The sequence below is a fragment of the Macrotis lagotis genome, chromosome X, assembly GCF_037893015.1.
Source record: "Macrotis lagotis isolate mMagLag1 chromosome X, bilby.v1.9.chrom.fasta, whole genome shotgun sequence".
In the NCBI taxonomy this organism is placed as follows: domain Eukaryota; kingdom Metazoa; phylum Chordata; class Mammalia; order Peramelemorphia; family Peramelidae; genus Macrotis; species Macrotis lagotis.
In genome coordinates, this window is record NC_133666.1 from 167,659,019 (window position 1) to 167,683,600 (window position 24,582).

The window sequence follows — 24,582 nt, forward strand, 5'->3', positions numbered from 1 at the left end:
ACTTACATAGATGAGATTTCGTTCAAATCTGGTTTTCAGATTGGACAACACGGCAGACTCTTGCAAATCCCTGAAAGGTTACAGGAGACAGAGACCATCAGGATGTAGTGACAATAAGCATTAATCTGGCTTGGTGATTCTGGAACCTAAAGCCCCCTCCCTCTGTCTGTCCTCCCAAAGTGAACAACTAAATATGGTACCTCCCAATTATAGCATCTTAGTGACTCTGTCTACCATTTCCAATTTCCTAGTTCATTCATATAGTCCTTTTTTTTAGAGAGGCAGAGATTATTTGTTTTATATATTAGAATACTGAAATTTACAGAAGTTAGATGACTATGATCACATAGAAACAGTATTAGGATAAAGATTAGGACTTTGATCTCCTTATTCTCATTTCCTATGCCATTCCATAATGATGATGAATATATAATATATAATACATAGGGAGGAAGGAAATGGAAAGGAAGAAAATGGGAATCATGTGAAAAGGGGAGAGGAATATACAATATGTATATCATATATATAATCTTGTCAGCGAAATGTAATAATCATTAACATTTAAATGGCCCTTTTACATTTTGCAAATCTCTCTACACATTTTAGCTCATTTTGTCCTAACAACAGCCCTGTATTTTTACTTTGCAGATGAGGAATCTAAGGAACTTGCTCGAGTATCTGATCAAGTAACATCTAGTATTGATACAAGATTTGAATTCAGGTCTCTCTCTGACTCTGGGTGCAGTGTTTTATCTGCCACATCACCTAGATGCTATGACTTCATTAAGTCTCTTAAGTTGCTCCCATTTGTCCACAAATCAGAATCCAAACCCAGTTTGGTAGCTAAACTCCACAAAGAACTCTCAGAATAGATGAACCATGTTCAAGCAGGACCATGGACATTGCCAGGGTCCAAAGTTGGGAAGTAAATCAATTCCTGCTACATAAGTTAAAAGGAGATGGGGGAGAAAGAAGCAGCAGAGAGAATGGTTTAGCTAATTCACTTTCTATGGAATCTCTGACTTGCTCTGTAGCTATCCCCACCCCCATAGCTATTCCTTCAGTTCTTGTCTATTCTCCCCAGTGAGATAGGTATTAAGATCATTCCCATTTGACAGATGAAGAAAGTGAGGCAAAAAGAAGTACTAACATCTGAGGAAAGATTTGAACTCAGGACTTCATGACTTCAAATCCATCACTTTATGCACTATGCCATTTCAAGGTCTAGCTCAGGTTTCTCCTCCATGAAGTTTTCCTTGAACACTTCAGATTACTGAACTCTTATTACTCCCTTCTTACTCTTTGTATCATACAGTCCAACTTTGATTTACAAATGTTTTATGTGCAGGTAAGTTTTGTTTCCTCAACTAGATGAATGCAAACTCCTTGAGGAGAGGGGCCATAATTTATCCTTCTCTCTTTCCCCACACAACCCTAAACATGTAATTTGCAATTGATTGACAATCAATCTACGGGTATTAAATGTCTCATATGGTTAGACACTGTTAAATAGTAGGGATGTGAAAGTGAAACTCTTCAAGGAGGAGTGGATTTGGGAAGAAGTCATAAGTTCTGTTTTGTGCATGTTGAGTTTGAGAGGCCTATGGGACATCCAGTCTGAAATGTCCAATAGGCATGTTTAACATGATATAGGACTGGGGTTCAGGATAGAGACTTGGGATGGGGTGACCTCCAAAGAGAAGATCAATAAATTCCTGGGGAGGGGATGAGATCATCAAGGGGGGAAAATGTAGAGAGAAGAGAGAAGAGGACCCAGGACAGTGTCTTTGCAGGTATAGCCATAGTTAAGAGGTATGACAGAGATGAAGCTCCAGCATTGGAATGATCAGAGAAGTAGGAAGAGAACCAGTGAAAAAGAACTATAGAAAAAGTCAGAGGAGGAGCAAATGGTCAACCCTGTTCAATTCTGTAGAGAACAGAATTGTGAGAATTGAGAAAAGATATTTAAATGAGACAATTAAAAGATCATTGGTGCCAGTGGAGCAAGCTGTTTCAGAAGGCAGATTGCAGAGGGTTTAGAAGAGAATGAGAAAAGAGAAGGCATCAAGACTTTTTCAAAGAGTTTGATAAAGGGAGGTAAGTTATGAGATGAAAGTCAGCAGAGATAGCAGGATTTAATGAAGATTTTTAGAGCAGACCCAATCACTTCTCATATGTACTCCTATATAATACCTCATAAGTATTGTTATGAAAAATGTGCTTGACAAAATTTAATAGTTATATGTATAAATGAATTGTTAATAATACAGTTATCTCTTCCACATCAAGACTTTCCCAATTGTGGTTTCTATATATCATGGGTAGGCATAAGAAATGGGAATTTTGGGTGAGTTTTACAGAGGCTACAGATAACACATGAAAACCAGGAGATGACAGAAAAAGTTTAGAAACTCACAAATGCCTAATATATATTACTGTATGATATCAACATATTTATAATAACTCAGGCTGGTACAAAGGGAGGGTAAAAAAATTTTACACATATTTTCCAGATCATGGGAGTACTGCATACTGAACTTCCTCATTGTGGAAGGAATAATGCTATTATTATTATTTTGCAAAGTGGAAGTTGTCATGCAAATAGGAGATGTGATGATAATGATGATCGTTGGTTGGTCTGTCTTTAACTCCAATTGACTGAAGAGTTGTCATTTAGAAAATAGAATAGACTTGTATATAAGACCAATGGGTGAAAAAGGAACACCATTTTCAGTTTAATTTAATGAAGAAAATTCTGACAATTGGTGCCATGCTTTTAAATGGTCTCTTTATGAGGTAATGAATTCTCTGACACCAAGCAGTGATTGTCAAAGGTCTTGTAGTGAGAATTCATATATCACATAAAGTGTAGAATGTTAAGGGACATTAGAAATCATCTATTTCAGAGAGTGAAGATAGAATAAATGAGAGAGGGGAGGAATAGAATGGAGGGAAATACAGTTAACAATAGCAACTGTGGGAAAAATATTGAAGCAACTTCTCTGATGGACTTATGATAAAGAATGCAACCCATCCCAGAGACCAAGATAATGGTATCTGAACACAGACTGAAGTACACTTTTTTTCCTCTCACTTTATTTTTCTTGAGGTTTCTACATCTTTTTTTGGGGGGGGTTATTTACTTTCACAACAAGATTATTATAGTACTGTGAAAAAATAAATAAATCATTAAAAATGAAAAAAAAAGAAATCATCTATTTCAACCCCTTATTTTACAGATTATAAAACTGAGGTAAGTGATCTGCCCAAGATTCCTCAAAGAATTGGGGACAATCAGAATTAGAACTCAGTTCTGATTCTCAAGTCCAGTTCTTTCCATTACAACATGCTGCCTCCCATAATGTCCTCCAAATGACCTAATGATGTCCCATGATGTCCTAAAAATATCTTTTCTTACTGTAGGATTCTAAGATTCTCTGATGTCACTTGTACTCATCCTATTTAAGTGAAGGACCTCCTTCCCACTCCAATATCTAGGCAGTGGACAGAACTGGAACCAAGGCTAGGTAAGGTAGTGGCTACTTAAAGTATATCAGCTATGTGGGGCACAAAAACTCAATTTTTATAATAATTACTCAGTCTTTTGGTCTTATAAAATGCTTTCCTTATAATAATCCTGTGAGGTCGGCCATGTAAGCAGTACTTAACAGGTGAGAAAATATACTCCCTAAGGAGCCTCGGTATTTATTTTCTAAGGGAAATTGCATGTGTTAGAGAGTGAAGCTTCCTAGGGAGAAGAGCATGCAAGGGGAGGATTTTCAAATCTTGAGACCTAGGTTGGTCACCACACCTGAGGAGCGCTTACTGGCCAGGAACACCTCCTTCTCCCTCCCCTTTCCCCATCAAAGACTCTCACTCCAACTGGGTCATGTCTTCCACACCATCTTCCTCCTGTTGTACCCGATATCTCATGGATGGCAGATTGCGGATGGAGTGCATCTATTTGGGGGAACAGACGAGGAGAGCTGAGTTAGGCTATGGGGTGTGAGAGGGGGAATGATAAGAGGAAGAATTAGATCTGTTCTCCTCAGAGCTCAAAGTACTGAAATCATAGATTTCTGAGACAATAAGACCTGATTTCCCATTTCAGAAAAAAGGGAGTTGAGACATAGAAGAAAAAGAGTACCAAAATCACCAAAAGAGGCCTGAGACAGAAGCCAGTGTCTTTCACTTTACCATACCCTGGGTGGTTGGTGGTGGAGGAGAGCAATGATGCTGACTCTGATAGGTAGGAATCTCAAAACAAGATTCTTGGGCAACCCTCTGGTTGAGTTTGTATGTGAGTGAGAGTTTGAAGGAGAGAGGAGAGGAGAACAAATTGAGTCTAATTGAATGGAGAGGAGAGAAGAATATTCTGGAAAGAGTTTTATGGGAGAAGGTAGAGGGGTTGAGGATTGGGGAGTCTCAAGAGAAAAGATGCAGAAACCTTTCAAAGCAAGTAGGAAAGGACTGGAATCAATGGATTGAGGAGATGTGTCTAAGGGAACCTTCATCATTCTCATGATGAGGAGACAGAGAAAGAGAGCAGATCTCTTAGCCTTCCAAAATATTTTAAAAACTTTTGAAACACACATACTTACATGTGCACATACACAAACACTCCTACTTCACACAACCATACATATTGAATGTCACATATACTTATCATTAATAAAAAAAAACCACATTGGCAAACTCCCCCAACACACTTTCATTCCCCACCTATATAAGATGACCAAGGACAATTCGGGCATGTGTTCACACAGCCCCAGCAGCAATATCATAAGCACATTACTCCCTCTACAATCCTCATATTTCCTTCATGCGACTTTGGCATTAAGTGGTGTAGACATGTACTCTGTCGGCTTGATCCCTAGCACACTGTGTACATAGTGCTTCCTTACACACTCCCACACCTGACTTGCACACGTGGATACTTCTCTCACCCCAATCACTCACCCACAACCAAAACAAGGGAACAGACCAGCCCTAGATCTTTGCCCATCAGAGTGGGTACCTCCTGTCTGACTCTATCTATCCCCAGGCTCATGAGAGTGGGAACTTTCTCAGCAGAAGTTACTGGAGAAGAGAGTCTTCTTAGACCCTAGAACCAGGAGAGTAGCTATTCCCAGGTATGTCCCTCCCTGGTGGTGGCATCAGTGCCTGCTGACCCCTGGCTGGGGGGGTGGGGTGGAACAACACGACTTTCCCCTCCCAGCCTTTGTTCCTCAGAGGTTGTTCTTGGTAAGTAGGACACAGAGAAGAGAAAACTCAAAAGGCCTTGGCCATTTGCCAGGTAGAACCTTCTCAGCCACTGTTGTTGACTCCTAAATAATTCAGTCACTCACGTATTCCAAGGTTATCAGTGCCCACCGTGGGCGCTGCCACGCATCCTTGCCCCAGGGTCCTTGGCGATTGGCACACCTCTCTAGAAGAGCTGCATCAAACACAGAACGCAGGACCCCGTGACTGGGCGGGTAGCCGCCTTTTGCTGAAGTTGTGTAGGCCGCCATTGCAAGGGCCCCCTTCCTGGACCCCACTGCTCCCGGACATCCACAGTCCCTGAATCAGACACCTGTCTGTGGGATGGAAGGCAGCTGATTGGGATAGAAATAAGCAAGCTGCCTCCGCCTCCCCCACCCTTATGGTAGAGGAAGGAATAAGCCCCAGGGGAGGGCTCTGGTGACCATCCCTCCCCCTGAGTCTAGTCTTTGCTGCCAAGAACTGTCTGCCTTGCTGCTCATTTCCCAAGCCAGGCCAGGACCACTGGCATTCTTAGTTCTAGTCTCACCTAAGACCATGAGGCTCCTAGAACATGATACTCAAGCTTGGGGGCCAGGGGGAGAAGGAAGCACATTGGTTCTGAAACGATCCCGTGGCTACCCTGGGGGCAATCGAAAGGACACCTAGAAAGTCATCAGATGGGGCAGTCAAACTAGGGGAAAGACCTTGTGTCAAGACCATTCCCAGAGCTTCTGAACACTCCTATTTCACACAACCATACATATTTACACATCATATATACTTATAATCAATCATATAGACAAGAAACACATTCTAGGAACTCAAGGTCATCTGCTGCATAACTAGCCCTGGATAATCTCCTGGATGGTCCTAGAATCAGGTAGAACTGCATTCCATCTAGATTCAGATACTTAGCTGCATAACCTTGGGCAAGATATTTAACCTCCGCCTCCTTTTCCTCAATTGCAAAATGAAGACAATTCACCTACCATCCAGAGTTGTTGTGAGGATCAAATGAGATATTATTTGTAAAGCACTCACCCAAATAAAAAGCACTTATAAAAATACTAATTATTATTATTATTATTAACCATCAGCATCATACAAAAATGTACAACTTCTCAGCCTAGAATGCTTTTGCTTCCCATTATTCAAATTTTCCTATTCATTCATGGCTCAGGTTAAATCTCAGCTTCTCCATGAAGCCTTTCCTGACCACCTAGCCCTAACTGTTCTCCCCAGCTCTGAATTCTTATAGGATCTTATAATCTAACACTTGTCTTATACCATTCCTTTCATTTTTGTACAACTGGACTATGCTGTCTGAAAGCAGTCACTGGGCCTTCTCTGTTTTCCTAACACATCCACCCCAGGACCAAACATGGAACAATACCAGCAACTGACTTTTCTATCTCACTTTTAAGATTTACAAAACACTCTCATTCAGGAAGGCAATTAGTGATGTATCATTCCCATTTTACAGATGAGAAAATTGAGATTTGGAAGGAATAAAGACTAAAATTAGACCATCAGACCATTAACCAGTTTAAAACTGAGACATGAACCCAAGATTCAAGATGACATGATGAGTGCCCTTTCCATGTTATCACAATGATAGACTTTATGAATTTAAATGGAATTTACATGTAGCAAGACTTCCTGAGAATCTCCTATTTATTTAATAGTCTCCTGGTTTGGAGGAGAAAGCTTCAATGGGAAGCAGGTTAAAAATTTGAGGTTGCCTTCCCAAAGGAGAAAAAGGGAAATAGTTTGAGGGGAGACTGTTTTTTCAAGTTAGGAGCTTCCTTCAAAGGGTATGGGTCATCCCTTCCACCCTCCAACTTGGCCAAAATCATTTGCCCTTGTATATAAAGACACAGAACTTGGACTTACCTGATCCCTCCAGCTCATCGGGCCTTCCTTCTCCGAAGGCTCCCTGAAGGCATGGCACTGGAGGGACATTTCACAAGATAGGTAATGAGTCAAGGTCCCTGTGGTCCCCCTGGGCCATTGTCGAAAGGTCTCAGTTGCCACTGAGACATGTACCCAGCTTGGCTTCTGGGCCTTTGGTAAGCCTTGTATGGACCCCATTGTCTGTCTGGCCTGTAGCTGCTGGGGCATCATGGATACCTGTTGGAAGGAACTCATCTTTTGAACCTGAGGCATAACAATTGCAAAACATCCTGGTCTTGATGGACTTCGTCCTCTTTTCTCTCGGGCTCCAGCAGGTACTGTGGTGGTTGCCCTCTGGACCAGTGATGTGGGTAAAGATGCCCACCTGCGTAGACTAGGCCATGAGGGATTAGGTGAGGCAGTCAGTGGATAAGAAAAACTGCTGTTCAGTGTCCTCCGCCCCTGCACAAGCCTTGGGGAAAACTTCTCTGAGACCCTGGAGGAGAGAGAGATGGAGACTGAAGAGGGTTTGGGGATGGGTGCATCGATGTTTTCTTCGTTTTTAGGCTTCATAGGATCTTCATTTGATGATTTAGAGACCTCACCAGGTCCAGGTTCTTCAAGCCTACCAAGAAGAACCTGGGCTGAGTCATTGGCCCTTTCTTGAAAAACAGGAGATGGAGGATGGGCAGGTCCAGGCCCGGAATGAACACCATGTTGGAAGAAGGGTCTGTGAAATGAAGATGGTGGTCGGCGTCTCTTGGAGAAGCCTCTCCGACTTCCAGTCAGGCCAGGCCATGGGGAGGGTGGGCGCTGGATCGGGGGAAGGTCCACATCCCAGCTTGGTGCTAATGGGGGTGGAAACCAAGGTGGCACCTGCTTGCCTAGTGAGCGGCGGCTAGCCTGTCGGGGAGGTACATCAGGAATGGGCCCATCTCCACTCCAGGGACCTGGGGGTGGTTGGGGAGGGACCTGTCGGTGAGATGACCTCTGGAGTGGAAGATGCACTTGGGGCTTTACTGCCTTAGTAGGACGTTCACTGAGCCGGTTCCAGCTGCGGGGAGGCTTCCTAGGCAGGTTAAGGGACCGTCGCCTCAGGCTTCGACCTGGTGGGGGTGAGGGAAGCCGCTGGCTCCCACCTCTAGGAGGGAGATGAGGGGACCCCAAGTGTGGGGAAGGAGGCCCAAAACGACTGAGTGATGGGTTTGGGGATAGAGGTTCCCTGAGAGATGGATGACGGCTGGGGCCCTTGACCCCCAATGGAGGGGAGAAGGGGGGCCTTCTGGGCCTAGGGCTATATATCATTGAAGAAGTAGAATGTATGGATAGCTGTGGAGAAGAGGGTCTCAGTGGGGAGTGAACCCCTGTGCTATGGAAACTCCTGAGGGATGGCTGTGGAGAGGGAGGAAGGGGTCGTGATCCTCTAGGGGATCCCAACAAGTCTCCAGGGGACATTGGCCCCCTCACAGATGGTCTTGGGAAGCCAAGAGTACCTGGTCTCCTCAAGGATGATCTAACTGAAGGATTAGGAGATGGTGGCCTGCTTGAGGGTCCCCCAAACCACAGTGGATAGGGATTACCCTCAGATGTCTGAAAATTGGATACAGATGGTGGTTCAATAAGGCTCCACCAGCTGGACTGTGGTCTGAGTACAGGGTGTCCTGGGGGAGACCAAGGCCTCTGTTGCAAGGAGGACTGGGGCAAAGGTGGCCCTTGATGGAAGGATTCATAGGGAGAGGAGTCATAGGGAGAGGATTGTGGAGGCCCTGCTGAAAGGTTTGGTAAGAAGGCCCAGAGGGATGAATTGACATCTGAGTTCTCATTCTTTCTCATGGGAGATGGGGAAATGAGTACATTCTTCTTGGAAGGTGCAGGAGATGGATTCAAGGGAGGCACGCTCTGGGAGTTGTTGCTAGCTGTAGGGCCGCGGAACTTCCTCAAGGTCACTGGCGTGGCGGGGTTGTCAGGATCCATACCTGCAAGCTTATAACCGAAGCGCTTGTAGGCTGCCTCCCTCACTACTGGCCTCCTGAATGAACCCTTTTGGCGGGCACTGCTGCCATATTTGGGGATGGGTTTCTTTTCTGAAAGGGTTTTCTTTATGAATCGGGCAAGTGATGTTGCTGGAGGAGAGGGTCTGCTCAGATCTCTGGGGAAGCCCAGGTCTCTCCTCATCCTAAAGGCTGACAGGGCTCTTTGGACATTTCGGTCCCGTGGGGACAGGAAGCCAGCATAGAAAGGGTGGAGGTATGGGCTATAAGGCAGAGAGACTGGAGGGTACTGCTCTTCTTCCTCTTCTTCCTCTTCCTCTTGTTCATCAGTGGTGAGTGGGATGTCCAGGGAAGGAGGCAGGGGTACGTCCAGTTTTTCTTTGCCAAAGATTTTCACCTGAGGTCGGGGGAAGAGTCGGAACTTCCTGATCAAGGACAATTTGGAGGTAGCTGACTTCTCCATCCCCTGCTGCTCAAAGAAGGATGTGCTGGGGGGTTTAAAGGTATAACCTTTCTGTTCAATCCCTGGCTCCTCTTCTTGCTCTCCCTCTTCCAATTCTATGATGTCATCCATAGGGTGGGCATAGGGATTATAGGGAGATGGGATGGGAGGTTCCCAGGCATAATCAAATGGGGGGCCTTCAGGGTATGGAAAGGGGGCACTTCCAGGGTATGGAAAGGGGGTGCCTTCAGGGTATGAAAAAGGGACCTCAGGGGCATAAATTGCATCAGCTCCTGTGGGGTAATACCCCATTTCATCATAAGGACTGTATGGACCCAAATAATAGTTATAAGGATATGATGGTTCTTCATAGTAACTATAGGGTGAGTACCCAAAAGGTGGAGCATAAGGTGGGGCATAGTCTTCATAGCCATAGCCAAAGCTATAGGGAAGGTAGAGACCATCTCCATAGTAATCATCAGCATAGTAATCATCACCATAGTAACCAGGGCCATAGAAATCATGGTCATAGTAATCACTGTCGTAGTATTCATCATCATAATATTCATAAGGGTCTCGAACTGGATAGCCATAGTAATAGTCGCCATATTCAGGCCACTCCGAGCTGTAATGGCCCCAAGGGGAGCGGTACTGTTCTTGCTCCTCATATTGATGGAGGGACTGTCGGTCATAATAATCATCTCCCTCACGGTAGTAGTCATAGTATTCCCCCAAGTCCTGGAAACCTTCTAGCCCATAGAATGACTTTCTTGAACCAGACTGATTGAAGGGTTCTTCTGTCTCAAAAGGAAGGAAACCAATGGTTTCTCCTGACTCATATAAACTTCGACCTCGGGGAAACCTCCTTAGCCTCCCCTCTCGCCTTAGGATATCAGCCCCTGATGGGAATGGAAGCTTCTGGGACCCAAAGCGGGAGCTGGAGCGGTTCAGCCAGGCATCCAAGGAAGCCTGCTCACTTCCTGATTCTTCTGCCTTTTTGATGAGGAACCTTTTGGTCAACCAGTTGATGGAGGTGGATGCTTTACTCAGCACCTGAGCTCGGGGCTTTAGCTTCCCTCGACCTCTCCTGCCAGGGAAACGGATGACCATGAAGGATGGCTTCTTCTCCTTCATCGCCTTCTTCTTCTTGCCCTCTCTCATCTGGGTCATCAACTTGGAGGTGGATTGCAGAACAGTCTTGGCCTTCTTCTTTCTCTTGGTCTTCTGTGGGCCTCTGTTGAGACCCCAGAAGAAGGCTGAAGCACTCCTGAACTGACCCTTCTTAGATATCTTTGGTGTCCTATCCCGGAAGCCCATAAAGAGCCTAGAGGTACCTTTGAGGCTTCTTTTGGGTTTCTCTGGTTCAGGAGGCTTCTTCCCCTTCTTCTTCTTCTTCCCCTTGTCTTCTTCCTCATCTTTGGCCATGGTTGCCTCCCCTTCCCAGTCAGGTCTGGCAAAAAGGACACTGGGTTATAAGCACAGCTACTAGAGCTTGGCCTGGGATGAAGGAGTGGTCCCTCCACACTCCCAGGGGATGCTCAGAGTGTCAGCCGGAGGTGCCGCCCAGACAGGGACCAGACTGAGCTGAGAAACTTTGCCTGCCTAACGAGGAATACACCAGTACTGCTCTGAGGGAGAGTGCCAAGCCTAAGCTATACATAATTCATTTCTTGAAGACTTCTCCCCTTCTCTCCACCCCACCCCCACCCGCCTTGTATTTCACCTTCAAGAAGAGCTTACAAATAGGTAGAAAGTCATTAACTGGGGAAGGGCTAGAACTGAAGGGGAGCAGTGACCCCAGTCTCCTCACATTCTGGCTTGACCTCAGTTCTCCTTCCAAAGCCCAGGGGACTGCTGCCTTGAGGGGTTTCATATGGGTTAAGCAACCTTCTTTGCTTTTGGGGACCACTTCTGCAAAATTCTGAAGATCCCCTTGCTACTACTAGGTAAAGAAATATTCCTTCTCTTTGTCCCCCCATCCCCAGGAGATTATATATACATACATACATACATATATATATATATATATATTCTCATATACATATATATGTATATTCTCATATATACATCTCTGTGTTTATATGTATTTGTATATAAAATCTCCAAACTTAGAATCATGAATAATTTCTCATTATCATATTTGGGGCAGTCTGTAGGATTCCCAAAGACAGCACAAGGTTTTGAAAAGGAAGAGTCCAGGGGGGAAAGAGAGAGAAAAGGCAGATAGTCTCAGGACTAAGCTACTAGGTAATTGAATCACCTTGCCTCATGAGAATGTGAATAATGCAAACAGACAGAACCTCTGTGCCACCAATATCTTAGGAGACTGAATAAGATAGAAACATGATCTACAAAATTCTCAACTTCAGTCCTTCCTTGCAGATCAGAGAAAGGAGGTACTTCGGGACTCCATCACATTCAAGGAATGATCCTTATAAGAGATTTCAAAAATGTCTTTGACTCAAACTAATCTTCCTGTTGACCACACCCTTCCAGAAATTGGAATTTCCATCAATAATGGCTTCCTGAAAAGTTTAATGAAACATTTCTTTTAAAGATATTAAGCTTTTTGAAAACCTTAAAGCACTATATAAATAACTATAAATAGTTAATTGAAGATATTATGCAAATTTAACCTATTTAAGACTTTAGGCTAATTAGTTGATCTCTGTGTGATAATGGTCATGTCTCACCTTCTGATACAAGAGATCTCTATGTTCTTGAACTCACTGCAACTTGACATAGAAAGTTCAGTGAGTCTTTTCTCTCTGAATTTCATCTCATTTGTAAAGAGAAAAGGTTTAGATTAAATCATCATTAGGTTCCTTTCAGTCCCTCATACTGTAATTTTCATATCCTAACTTATACCAAGATGTGAGTAACTGATAATAATTTAGTGTGTTGTTCCTCTTTTCAAGATAGTTTGTTATCTGAAGATAAGACCCATCCCTAAAGAGCAAATTAGGGAAGTTAGTGGCACAGTGGATAGAATGCCTGGTCAAGAGTCAGAAAGACTTGAGTGCAAATCCAGACTCAGATACTTACTAGTTGGTTACCTTGAGCAAGTCATTTAACCCTGTTTCCCTCAGTTTCCTCATCTGTCAAGTGAACTGGAGAAGGAAATGGCAAACCACTCCAGTATCTTTTCCAAGAAAACACCAAATGGGATCATAAATAGTCATACAAGAGTGAACAACAACAACAACAACAACAAAGAGTAGATCACTCAAGGAGTGACTCCATGACAACCATTTGGGGGAATTATATTCAAGCAGAGGACTTGTCAGGTGACTCTCAACAATTTTATCTGCTGTCTATGCTCAATGCTAGCTTTCTTTCTAAATTTTTTTTTGTTTTTAAGAGACAAATTTTATATAAAAGAATCTCTTAGTTTTTCCCCACCACTATCAAAAGTTCTTTCAAGTTAAGGGAGATGGAAGACAGTGAAACTGAAGCAAGGATGGTGAAGCTCATTAAGAGAATACATAGGTAATGGAAATATGCTTTGTATGACTTCACATGTATAATTGATGTCAAATTGCTTGCCTTCTGAAAAGGTGGAGGAAGAGGAGAGAGGGAAAGATTTTAGAACTCAGAATTTTTTAAAAGTGAATGTTAAGGGGCAACTGGATAGAGCCCCAGCCCTGGAGGCAGGAGGACCTGAGTTCAAGTCCAGACTCAGACACTTAATAAGTGCCTAGCTGTGTGACCTTGGACAAGTCACTCTTAAAAAGTGGATGTTAAAAATAAATGAATGAATAAGAATGCATAAGTCCAGTTGCAATGTCTTTTGATGGAAGGCCCTTAAGGAGTCAGGAGGCCTAATAAGTCATTTACATCTCCACAGGTTTCAGTTCCTTCATGGTAAAACGAGGAAATTGGAGTAGATGACCTCTAAAGTCATTCCTAGCTACAGTTATCCCTTCCACATTATGGGAGATTAAGAGCATGGTGTCCCCTCCAAACTGGAAAATCCATTTAAAATTTTTTGAACCTTTCTTCATACTGGAGAAGTTCGAAATTTTTCTTTCTCTTTTATGGGATGCTTATACAGCATCTTATTACAACATTTGGGTTAAGTATTTGGTCAGAGGTTCAGCGTCTTCTGTTGCTTCCACAAAATTCCCCCAAAATTTCTGTTGCCAACTTATGATATAGTGAAATCACAGTGGGAAAAGTCATGATGTGAAAGGATAACTGTATGAGATTCCATGGTTCTTTGAGGATAGATCTTGCTAATGGCCTGGCTCAGGAAGCAGGATTTTGACTTTTAGGCCTACAAACAGAAGAGATACTGTTAGAGGGTTAAAGTAGCAAGATAAATTTTGCTCACTTGTTGAAAAGGCTTCAGGAATCTCTCTGAAGTAGGAGGTAGGGCTTGACACTAAGATCAGTGACTGTTCCTTCCCATCTGTTTGACTAACATTGTCTTACCAGGGTCCCAGATTCAGCAATCTTTCTTTCTCCCAGATATTTCAGGTAGGACACAAACACAATTGTCTTGTGACTTTGACAAGCTTTAGAATCTAATATGTTCTGAAGAATAAAAAAATAAGGAAAAAGCTAGAGATGAAGGGCACCTTGATCAATATAAGCAGTTATCAGGGGATGTGTATATATTCATATAATTATTACATAATAATTATATTATACAATATATAATAATTATATAATATATACTTATCTGAGACATGATTCTACTTCTGTAAAAAAACAATTGTTAATGTATAAACTTTATCAGATTGCTCTCTGTCATAGGAGGGGTGAGAGAAGACAGGAAGGTATAAAATTGTAGCATTCAAAATCTTACAGAAAATGAATGCTGAAAACTATCTTTACATATAAATGGAAAAAATAATATAATCTTTTAAAAAATTGTTGAACTGTCTGACTTAAAAATTGGCATAACAGGGACATAAGTTTGCTACTGAGTTCCAAGAGAAGTAGTTTCTGAAATTGAACCTGGCAAGAATTCTAAGACAGTACTCACTCATTTAAATGTGACAAACTGTAGAATTCCTGTGTATGAAGACTTGGAGAACTGTAGAACTTTTAATAACTAGGGAAATACATATATCACATTGTTCTATCATTATGGGACACGTAACCTTTGTTGTTGCTGTTTGGTCATTTCAGTTGTGTCCGACTCTTCATGATCCCATTTGGGGTTTTCTGAGCAAAGATACTAGAATTGTTTGCCATGTCTTTCTCCAATGAGGAAACTGAGGCAAATAGGGTAAAGTGACTTGTCCAGAGTCACAATAAATATCTGAGACAAGATTTCAAATCAAGAAGATGAGTCTTCTTGACTTCAGTCACACTCTAGCTCCCTAGCTGCTTCACACATATTTATATCTTATCATAGAAAATGAATCTTGATTTCCAAGTATAATCTTAGATCCTAAGCATAAGCTAAGGTGGGATCATTTGCATAAAGGAGCCAGAGTCTGAGAGATGAAAAGCCAGATTTCAGAACTGAATTAAAGAAATCATAACTCTCTGTGTCACTTGTCATTTTTGCAGGTTGATTGGCTAATGAGTGCCACCTGGTGCTGAAAGGTAGACTATATATGGTCTCTATTATAATTTGCCAATAAGAAGGAAAAAAAGAGAAGACAGAAAATAAATTTTGCCTTGTTCCCTGTTGTGGACAAAAGATGAAGAAGAAGAGAAAGGTTTTTATAAAGGAGAAGTGTTGGAATCACTTTTTCCTTTTTCCTTAGTGCTAAATTACCACAACAGAAGAATTTAGTAAGTCTGAAACTGAAAGTGATGGATACTATAGTTGCTATTGAAGATTAGCTTGAAAGCAGACAATCAGAGAACTGACCCATCAGATTCACTAATTTGACTGAGATGTTCAACTGGGTGAGGGATTAGTTAAACATAATATGAATCAACTCAGCTTAACAGTGGGAGTTTAACCAAGGAATTTTTCATATAGTTCCTGAGACTAAGAGAGGTTACAGAAGTTTATATTCCAGAGTTGTAATCTATTCTGATTATGTGGGTTTTCTTTTCTTATGTATTTCCCTGTCAATTTTCTGCAAGTATGAACCCACTTTTCCACATATGTACTGAATATGTTGGTGGGAAAATGCTATATGCATGGATTATGATATATTTATTATTCCTGAATTTGATTTATGTAAATATTTGCAATATTATTATTATAATTGCTTTCACCTAATTGTTAAGTTGACTGTCATAGTTGAGATTTAACATGTTAAACAAACTCAATGCAGTTAAAATTAGAAGGAAAAAGGGAAGTGGAAAAGAGATCTTTGCAGAAAATTTTTCTGATAAAAGTCTCATATCCAAGGTAAATAAAGAATTGATTCAAAATTTTAAAACAAAGAACCAATCCTCAATTGATTAATGGCCAAAGGAGATGAACAAACAGTTTTCAAAGAAGGAAATATACACTATTGACAATCATATGAAAAAAGCTCCATATCAGTAATAATTAGAGATATACAAATTAATGTAACTTGAGCATGTCATTGTTATTGTTGTTCAGTCATTTTCAGTCATGTCTGACTCTATGACCCCATTTGGAACTTTTTTTTGGCAGAGAGATACTAGAGTAGTTTGTCATTTCCTTCTCCAGTTCATTTTAAAGATGAGGAAACTGGGGCAAGCAGGGTTAAGTGACTTGCCCAGGGTCACACAGTAAGTTTCTGAGGCCAGATTTGAACTCAAGAAAATGAGTCTTCCTGAATTTAGGTCTGGCACTCTATCCACTGTGACTCTAGCTGCCTAATTCATTGTACTAGAAAGGGGGAAGGGAAAAGATTATAAGTACCATTTTACAGTTGAAAAAGTTTACATTCTTATGAAGTTTGTATCAGTCTCTCAGAAAAATTATAACAGTAATCCAATAAACTACTGCATCCTCTTTAACTTGTCCTATTAATGTGCACTCTGAGTTTTATTTGTGCATTGGAATAAATGATGTGCCCCACATAGATTTCATAGTAGATATCAAGTGCCTTTTTTATTCCCTCATTATTTGAAGCAGCCTTAGATGTGAGTCAAAACCTAAGTAATAATTTATCCTTGGGACACAGGGGATGGGGTGTGTGAGTAGAATTTAAGAAGAATGTGAGAAAATGGGTCTTAACTCTTCTCATCGAAGCCATATTCTTTATAGAAATGCTCAAATTTATGCAGGAGATAAAACAAGGGCTGTGATTTACTCAAGCAACAATTCCTCAGTTTTAAATTTCTACATCTCTAAGAGGCAAAGGTGTCTTGAAGTGACCATTTAACTATTTAAGAGAAGTCTGTATGGAGAAGAGTTTGACTGTCATTCTGAAGACATCATAAACTTGAGAACCAGAGAAGATAGAAAAAGAAACTAAAATAACTTCTTTCCTCAGAGAACTGGTTTTAATATCCTATGAAGAAACATGAAGAGAATTCTTGAGAATAGACACTGAGAAAACTGAGTGATAGACCTGTGTTTCCAGTATTGAGAAGTCAAAAGTTATAATGATGGCTAATTGTGACTTTGGTGATGCTATTTATTTCTCATAATGAAAAAACAAAGGTAATGTTTTTTAGATAGCATTAAAAACTGTATGATTTTTCTGATGAAATGATCAACCATGACTGCAGAGGATCAAAGATGAAGTATGATACCCACCTCCAGAGAGAAAGGTGTTGGATCCAAAATGGACAAGGTCTAAATGGCAATTTGTTTTTCTTGACTTTGCATATTTGTTACTAGGATTTTTTTATTGTGTTTTTTTCAACAAGGGGGGAAAGCAGGAGTGAGAAAAAAAGTGTTGACTAATTTAAAAAATACAATCTAATTATTTTAAACCAACTGGTATGATTCTTAATACGCTGGAACAGAGGTGTCAAACTAAGGATAAATATCATGAGGTGGCCTAAGTGTGTCTGAACCAGATTAAGATGTAATTGAGAAAGGTGTTAAAAAATAATTTTTTAAAAAACACTACAACATAGTCTGTCCATCTTTTTACAACCTTTGAATTCATCTGTTGAATTTATGTACTTAAAAAAGCAAGCTGTAAATAATAGAGATTTGTAGTTTTAAGTATAAGCTACTTTTTTCTCATATATATATATATATATATATATATATATATATATACACATACACACACAGAGGGAGAGAGAGAGAGAGAGAGAGAGAGAGAGAGATGTTCATTTTATTTGATGTTTGTAAAGTTCATAGTAAAAAATTCTCAGGGCAGCTAGGTGGTGCAGTGGATAGAGCACTGGCCCTGAAGTCAGGAGTACCTGAGTTCAAATCCAACCTCAGATACTTAATAATTACCCAGCTGTGTGCCTTGGGCAAGTCACTTAACCCCATTGCCTTACAAAAAAAATTCTCAAAAACAAAAACCTACTTCAACATGGATAATGTTAATTTGTGGTTTTCTGAGTCAGCCAGAAGGCTCCACATATTGAGTGTGACACCACTGGATAGTAGTATATTACCAATGAAGAATTGCATACCAAAAGTAACCTAGAATCTATTATCAAAGAGATATACAATTGGAAAATGAGGAGGTTGAGTCATGTGATAAGTGAGAAATACCACATCTGCAGCTTATGGGTTCCATTAGTTACTAATATAGTCAAGAAAGCTAAATAGATGTTTTGTAGGAGAATAAGGAAAAAATTCAAACAAAATAAAAAGATATGGATGGTTTGGGATCTGAACATTTGAAGACATCCATAATCATGAGATCCCATTTCAGTCAAAAGTGACAAAGCAAGTTTAAGCATTATATGACCTGTAGGCATATGAGCTATCAGTCCAACAATCATCCTGGAGGAGGCATTCAATTATATTTGCCATGCATTTGGTGTATATTTCTTTTCTGCATTTTTCTTTTTTTGAAAAAATTTCAGTTTATGGAAAACTTAAATTCAATTTAAAAAATAAGGTTTATTACTATTATAGCAACTAAATCACATTAGTATTGATATTTACATGATATACAAATTCTGAAGAAAAAAAGGAATTTTCACCTAAAGAAAAGCATGGCTTTCAGGTTCTTCTTGGAAAGGCAAAAAGACAACAAAACAAAGGACCAGCTAAGCTGGTTTTATGTACCTCCAAAGAAACACCATTTCATAGAATTCTTGGTTGTCTCCTTTGAAATGTTCAAGATGAGCATGTGCAGAAAGAGTATCATAAAGGTAATCACAACTTGTTCCAATGTCTGCCACAAAGTAAAGAAATTCTATGAAGAACTCAACAAATCTCAGTTAATATATATCATGATAATTGGTATCTCCAGTGTACAGGATAAAAAAAAATAATGTTGAAAGTGTTTTTTGCTGGGGCAGTTAGGTGATATAGTGGATAGAGCAACAACCCTGGAGTCAGGAGGACCTGAGTTCAAATTCTACCTCAGACACTTAATAATTACCTAGCTGTGTGACTTTGGGCAAGTCATTTAACCTTACCAAAAAAAAACCCAAAAAGAAAATGTTTTTTCCCAAATATACTAAAATATTTATAGCAGTATATTTTTGTGATAGCAAAGAACTGGAAACAAAATAGATGCCTAACAATTGGGGAATAGTTAAACAAATTGCAGTACAGGAATGTGGAATATTACTGTACTAAAAGAAATGATAAGTATAACTAATACAGAAAAATCATAGAAAGATCTATATGAATTGATGTAGAATGAAATAAATAGAATCAAATAAATCAATATACACAATTGGGTCTCTAAGCTGTTTGACACAGTCACAGCAAGAAGACTCAAGGCAGTCACACTGCCTGATGGAACAACGTTTCCTTCTTCAATATATATAGGGATTCCATGCATACCCATATTTATAGGTCTATTATTGATTGCAAAACTTACTCATCCTAATAGTGGAATTACTATAAAGGAAGGATTTCAGAGAAATTCCTTGAATAAAACAGATTGTGAACTCTCTCCAAATTTAACAGGACTGCCTCTCCCTGAGACATACAAAAGGCTTCAACATTATGAAATCTTTGGAAGATACAGCACTGGGAGTTCCAGGGAGATGTCAGAATATATACAGGGAAACCAGATACAAGATGGGTCAGATAGAATTCCAGGGAAATTAACAGTTTTGCCCCCCTTATCATACACAGGAATATATGATAAAGATGGTGAGAGAATAGTTAGTATAGGTAACCAATATGTGAACTCTAACAGCCTTAGTTTATTGGGAAAGAATAAAAAGTCATAGAAACCATAGTGTCTACCAACAAGGGCTGAAAGGAAAATTAGTTATTGAAGGAGTCAATGGACAGGTGGACAAACATAACTACCCTCACTATAGGTTGTCAAGGGAACATATCAAAAAACATTACATATGCGGTACAAAAACATAGGAGCATTCCATTAAACAAATTATATCAAAGATTATTATAAGGAAAGTTCTGTTTAATCAATAACTTTACTATGCAGCAACAAACTAGGCAACAGGCAGGTTGAGGTCATCACGGTCTGAGCAGGGACAAGAAAATTAACTACATGATTGATAATCACACTTGTAACCACTACATGATCAAACTTGTAACCATATGAACTATGTGATTAATGATGAAAATTGTATACTTTTGTAACCAAGGAAATGATTTTAGTTTGCTTGTTTCATATGATTTTGAGACTATAAAAATAAATCTAAGCAGCTGACAGTCATTCAACCTGCTCCTGCCTTTACCCACTTGTTGACTCAACTCATTTCACCGACTCTATCCCTCCAAGAACCCCTTGGAGGCTGGATCCCCGCACACAATAACTATAATTGAAATGGGAAAAAACTCTCCCCCCCCAAAATCAAAAGTGAATGTTGCAAAATTACAAAGAATAAACAGTCCAAAAGAAGTGATGTGGAAAAATAATTCTTCTCCACACTCTTGGAGGAATGAGAAGACCACAAGTGGTGTTCAGTGCACATATTTTTAAACTTTTCAATGTATTGCTCAATTTTGTCTATTTTTTCCTCTTTTTTTTGTTCTGTCATTAAAAAATATCATTTGTTACAAATTAGTGCACCTCTGAGATACCATCTCATATATATCAGATTGACTAATATGACAAAAAAAGGAAAATAATAAATGTTGGAAATGTGGAAAAACTGGGACACTAATTCATTGTTGATGGAGTCATGAACTGATCCACCTATTCTGGAGAACAATATGGCACTAAGCTCAAAGAACTATAAAACTGTTTCTACTCTTTGATCCAGAAATACCATTACTGGGTCTATGTCCCAAATATAACAAAAAAAGGGAAAAGGACCTATTTGTGCAAAAATATTTATAGCAGCTTTTTTTTTGTGGAGTCAAGAGTTGGGCATTAAAGGATATCCATCAATTAGGGAGTGGTTAAACAAACTATGGTATATAATTGTGATGGAATATTGTGCTCTAAGAAATGACAAGAAGGAAGATTTCAGAAAAACTTGGAAAGACATATGAGTAAATGCAAAATGAAGTGAGCAGAACCAGGAGAATAATGTATGATGAAAAACTATGAATGTCTTAGCTATCCTCCGTAATACAACAATTCAAGAGAATTCCAAAGGGCTAATAATGAAGCATACTATCCACCTCCAGAGGAAAAACTGATATTATTCAAATACAGACCAAAGCATGACACTTTCACCTTTTTTCCTTTCATTCTTTTTCTTTGAGTCTTCTTGAACAAAATGACTAATATGGAATTGTTTTATATGATGGTACTTGTATAACCTATATCAGATTACTTACTGTCTCAGGGAGGGGGAGGGAAAAGGAATAAAATTTAGAATACAGAACTTTACAAAAGTTTTTGCATATAATTGTGATGAAAATAAAATATTATATATTAAAAACATTATTTTTTATATGGACTAACTCTCTGAAATAGAAAAAGGAAGAGATTCTGGTGGAAATTTGGTGACAGAGGGGTGGTTAGGTGGCACAATGGATAGAGCACTGGCCCTGAAGTCAGGAGTACCTGAGTTCAAATCCGGCCTCAAACACGTAATAATTACCTAGCTGTGTGGCCTTGGGCAAGCCACTTAACCCCATTGCCTTGCAAAAAAAAAAAAAAACTTAAAAAAAAAAAGAAATTTGGTGACAGAAAAAAGACATGAATTTTATTTAATAGAAAGAAAATATGCTTTTGGATAAAAAAATTAGAGACCAAAGGCTTATCCATGATACAGAGGCTTCATGTTAACATAACTTTGATACTAAATACCTTCAGCATATACAGATTTTTGATAGGATCATTATCTACCAGGGTTCCCTCTTTTCCCACCATTTGGGTTAGGCTAGCTTTTTTTCTGATCATTTCTGGTCAGATTTATGTGACTTCCTTGTCACTTAAGGGCATAAAAAGATTCATCCACCTAGGGGACCAGATCACTCAGTTTTGTCTTTGTTGGACATATGGAAATGAGGGGTGTCAAATCTAACCAAATTAAATTATGTAGTACTTTTTTTGATTCTGTGCTATGACTGACATTTTCTTTTGGTAACTTTTGAATGTCCAAAAGTATGCTCCAATACCAAACCTAAATGGGGGGATCAGCCTGAAGCAGATCATTGGCAAAAAGTTCATTGTAAGATATAAGTGGCAAGATGGAGGAATAGCTGTGGCTCACAAACCTCTCCAACCTAAAAATCTCCAAAAAGAAAATGAAAGGAAATACTGATCAAATATAGAATAACTGGAAATAGATAACCAAAATAAGAAAATAAATTAGGTAAGAAGACATATTAAGGTTTTTAAAAATTCATAAAATAATATTACACAAATAGTATTCATCATTCTCATACTTATCCCATCCCATATGCTGAACTTAACCTGTTTAAACTTCATAAAATTGTTTTGTTGTTTTTTAGGGGTTTTTTTGCAAGGCAATGGGGTTAAGTGGCTTGCCCAAGGCCACACAGCTAGGTAATTATTAAGTGTCTGAGGCTGGATTTGAACTCAGGTGCTCCTGACTCCAGGGCCAGTGCTCTATCCACTGTGCCACCTAGTCACCCCAAACTTCATAAAGTCTTAATATAAATCTCAAGACTTGGCAAGAGGACAGAGAAGGGAAGAAGGGATACTGCTATACAGTACAAAACTAGGTGAAAAGGAGTTATTTTATGTCAAAAAGAAAAGAGACTGGAAACCTAGTTGAGATCAATCTTCTTTCTACAGTTGGCTTTGTGTACAGGTTTTCCCACCCCCAACTTGAGAAAGCTGAGTGTATTCAGCCTAAGGAGTTTATATGGTCAGTGGTGAAAGGGAGCTGTACTGGAGAATGAGGAGAGAAGCAAGCTGGAATAAGAGAAAAAGACTGAAAGACCAAAATTCTAAGTATAAAGGTGTATGCCTAGATCCCAAGTAGATAATCCAATAATAAGAACAATTAAGAGGTCTAATAACAAGTATCATATCATGAAGGAAAATGAAAACAAATACTTCAATCAAAAAAAAGAATTCTGAAGACTCCCCAGTGATTACGAAACAACAGTAAGAAACCCCAATAGAATCTAAGTCCCTTCAGGACAAGTAGTGACACATTTTCCTATTTGTATCCTCAGCACCTAGCACAGAATCTGACAAACAAAAAAAAATTTAATCAATGCTTGTTGGTTGACTGATTGGTTGTTAATAAAAAGAAAATGTTTAAAGAACATATTAAGGTGAAAATTAGGATGGGAATCAGAGCTTTTAATGTGAAATTAAAGAAGACAATAGTATAGGAAAAATTGGAACACTTCTCCAAAGAAGTAGTGGTGTGAAACTAAAAAAATGAACACAGAAATGGAAGAAAAATTGGTAAAGAAAAATTAACTTTTAAATAATATATTAATCCCATATAAGACAAAGAGACTGACTTTGAAGATAGGAGCACAAGTTTCTCAGAATTGCATCATAAATAATTCATATATGATGGAGGGGAAAAATACAAGAAAATCATCCAGGATGTTTGGGGTAAGATAACAAAATATTGATAGATTAAATATGCTAACAACTTCCAGAGAAAACCTCATGGTTAAAATTCCAAGACACGTGATAATTGAATTTCATTCATTTTAATTCCAAATAACAAATTTTATAAGCAGTTAGGAGAAAGCATTTTAGTTATGAAGGAATATCAATTCAGATAACTTAGGACTATTCCAGAGTCACAAGAAATCACCAAAAGGATGGAATAGAATACTCCATAAAGCAAAGGTGTTCAAATTTCTACTAAATATAGCATAGTCTTCAAAGATAACCTTAAACATAAATTGAAAAATATGCATCTTCAACAAAAGAGGTGGACTTGTTATTCCTTCAGAAAAAAGAAGGAATCAGAATGTTTTCTTTACAAACACTGCAACCAAGAAGAAAAAAGAAAGATAAATAAATAAGTACAAGTATTTTTTTAAAAATTTAAGCAATGAAAACAGTTCTCCCATGTTTAGATGATATTTTTAACAAAATTAATTAGATTAAGTGGTAAAAGAAAAAAGGGAGAACATAAGAAAACAAAAAGAGTCTTAGAAAACCTTAACGAATCTGGAGAAGAGGGAAAAGATAAAATTAATATTCCTTGGCTAAAATCTCACTCATCTCTTTAGGTGGACCAATATATTTTGTGGGGAGGAATAATACAATGAGAAATCATTGGAACAAAGAAAGAGAAGTCAATTTATAGACGGGAGCTGCTTATTAGATGCCAGGCACTTTACAATTATCACCTCATTTTGTTTTCAAGACAGGTGCTATTATTATTATTATTATTATTATTATTATTATTATTATTATTATTATTATTACCATTTTTGAAATTGTTTACTCACTTTTCCAACTGTATGCTTTTGGGGGGTTTTCTTGGCAAAGATACTGGAATAATTTGCCTTTTACTTTTCCAGTGCATTTTATAGATGAGAAAACTGAGGCAGAGTTAAGTGACTTGTCCAGAGTCAAATTAGTATTTGAGGCCAATTTTGAACTCAAGATGATAAGTCTTTCTTATTCCAGACCCAGCACTGCATCCACTTCA

The 24,582-nt window shown here is 39.2% G+C and overlaps 1 protein-coding gene across 1 annotated transcript in view; it reads right to left on the minus strand.

The window, feature by feature from the left end:
• The window catches only part of MYO15A (myosin XVA), a 125,974-nt gene extending 114,979 nt beyond the window's left edge, over window positions 1-10,995 (minus strand). Inside the window, exons 1-3 of the mRNA XM_074201942.1 lie at window positions 7,138-10,995; window positions 3,878-3,960; window positions 7-70 (exon numbers count right to left, since the gene is read on the minus strand). Coding sequence (XP_074058043.1) covers window positions 7-70; window positions 3,878-3,960; window positions 7,138-10,995 — 4,005 coding nt within the window. The remainder of the gene's footprint in view (window positions 1-6; window positions 71-3,877; window positions 3,961-7,137) is intronic.
• Window positions 10,996-24,582: the final 13,587 nt, after the last annotated feature.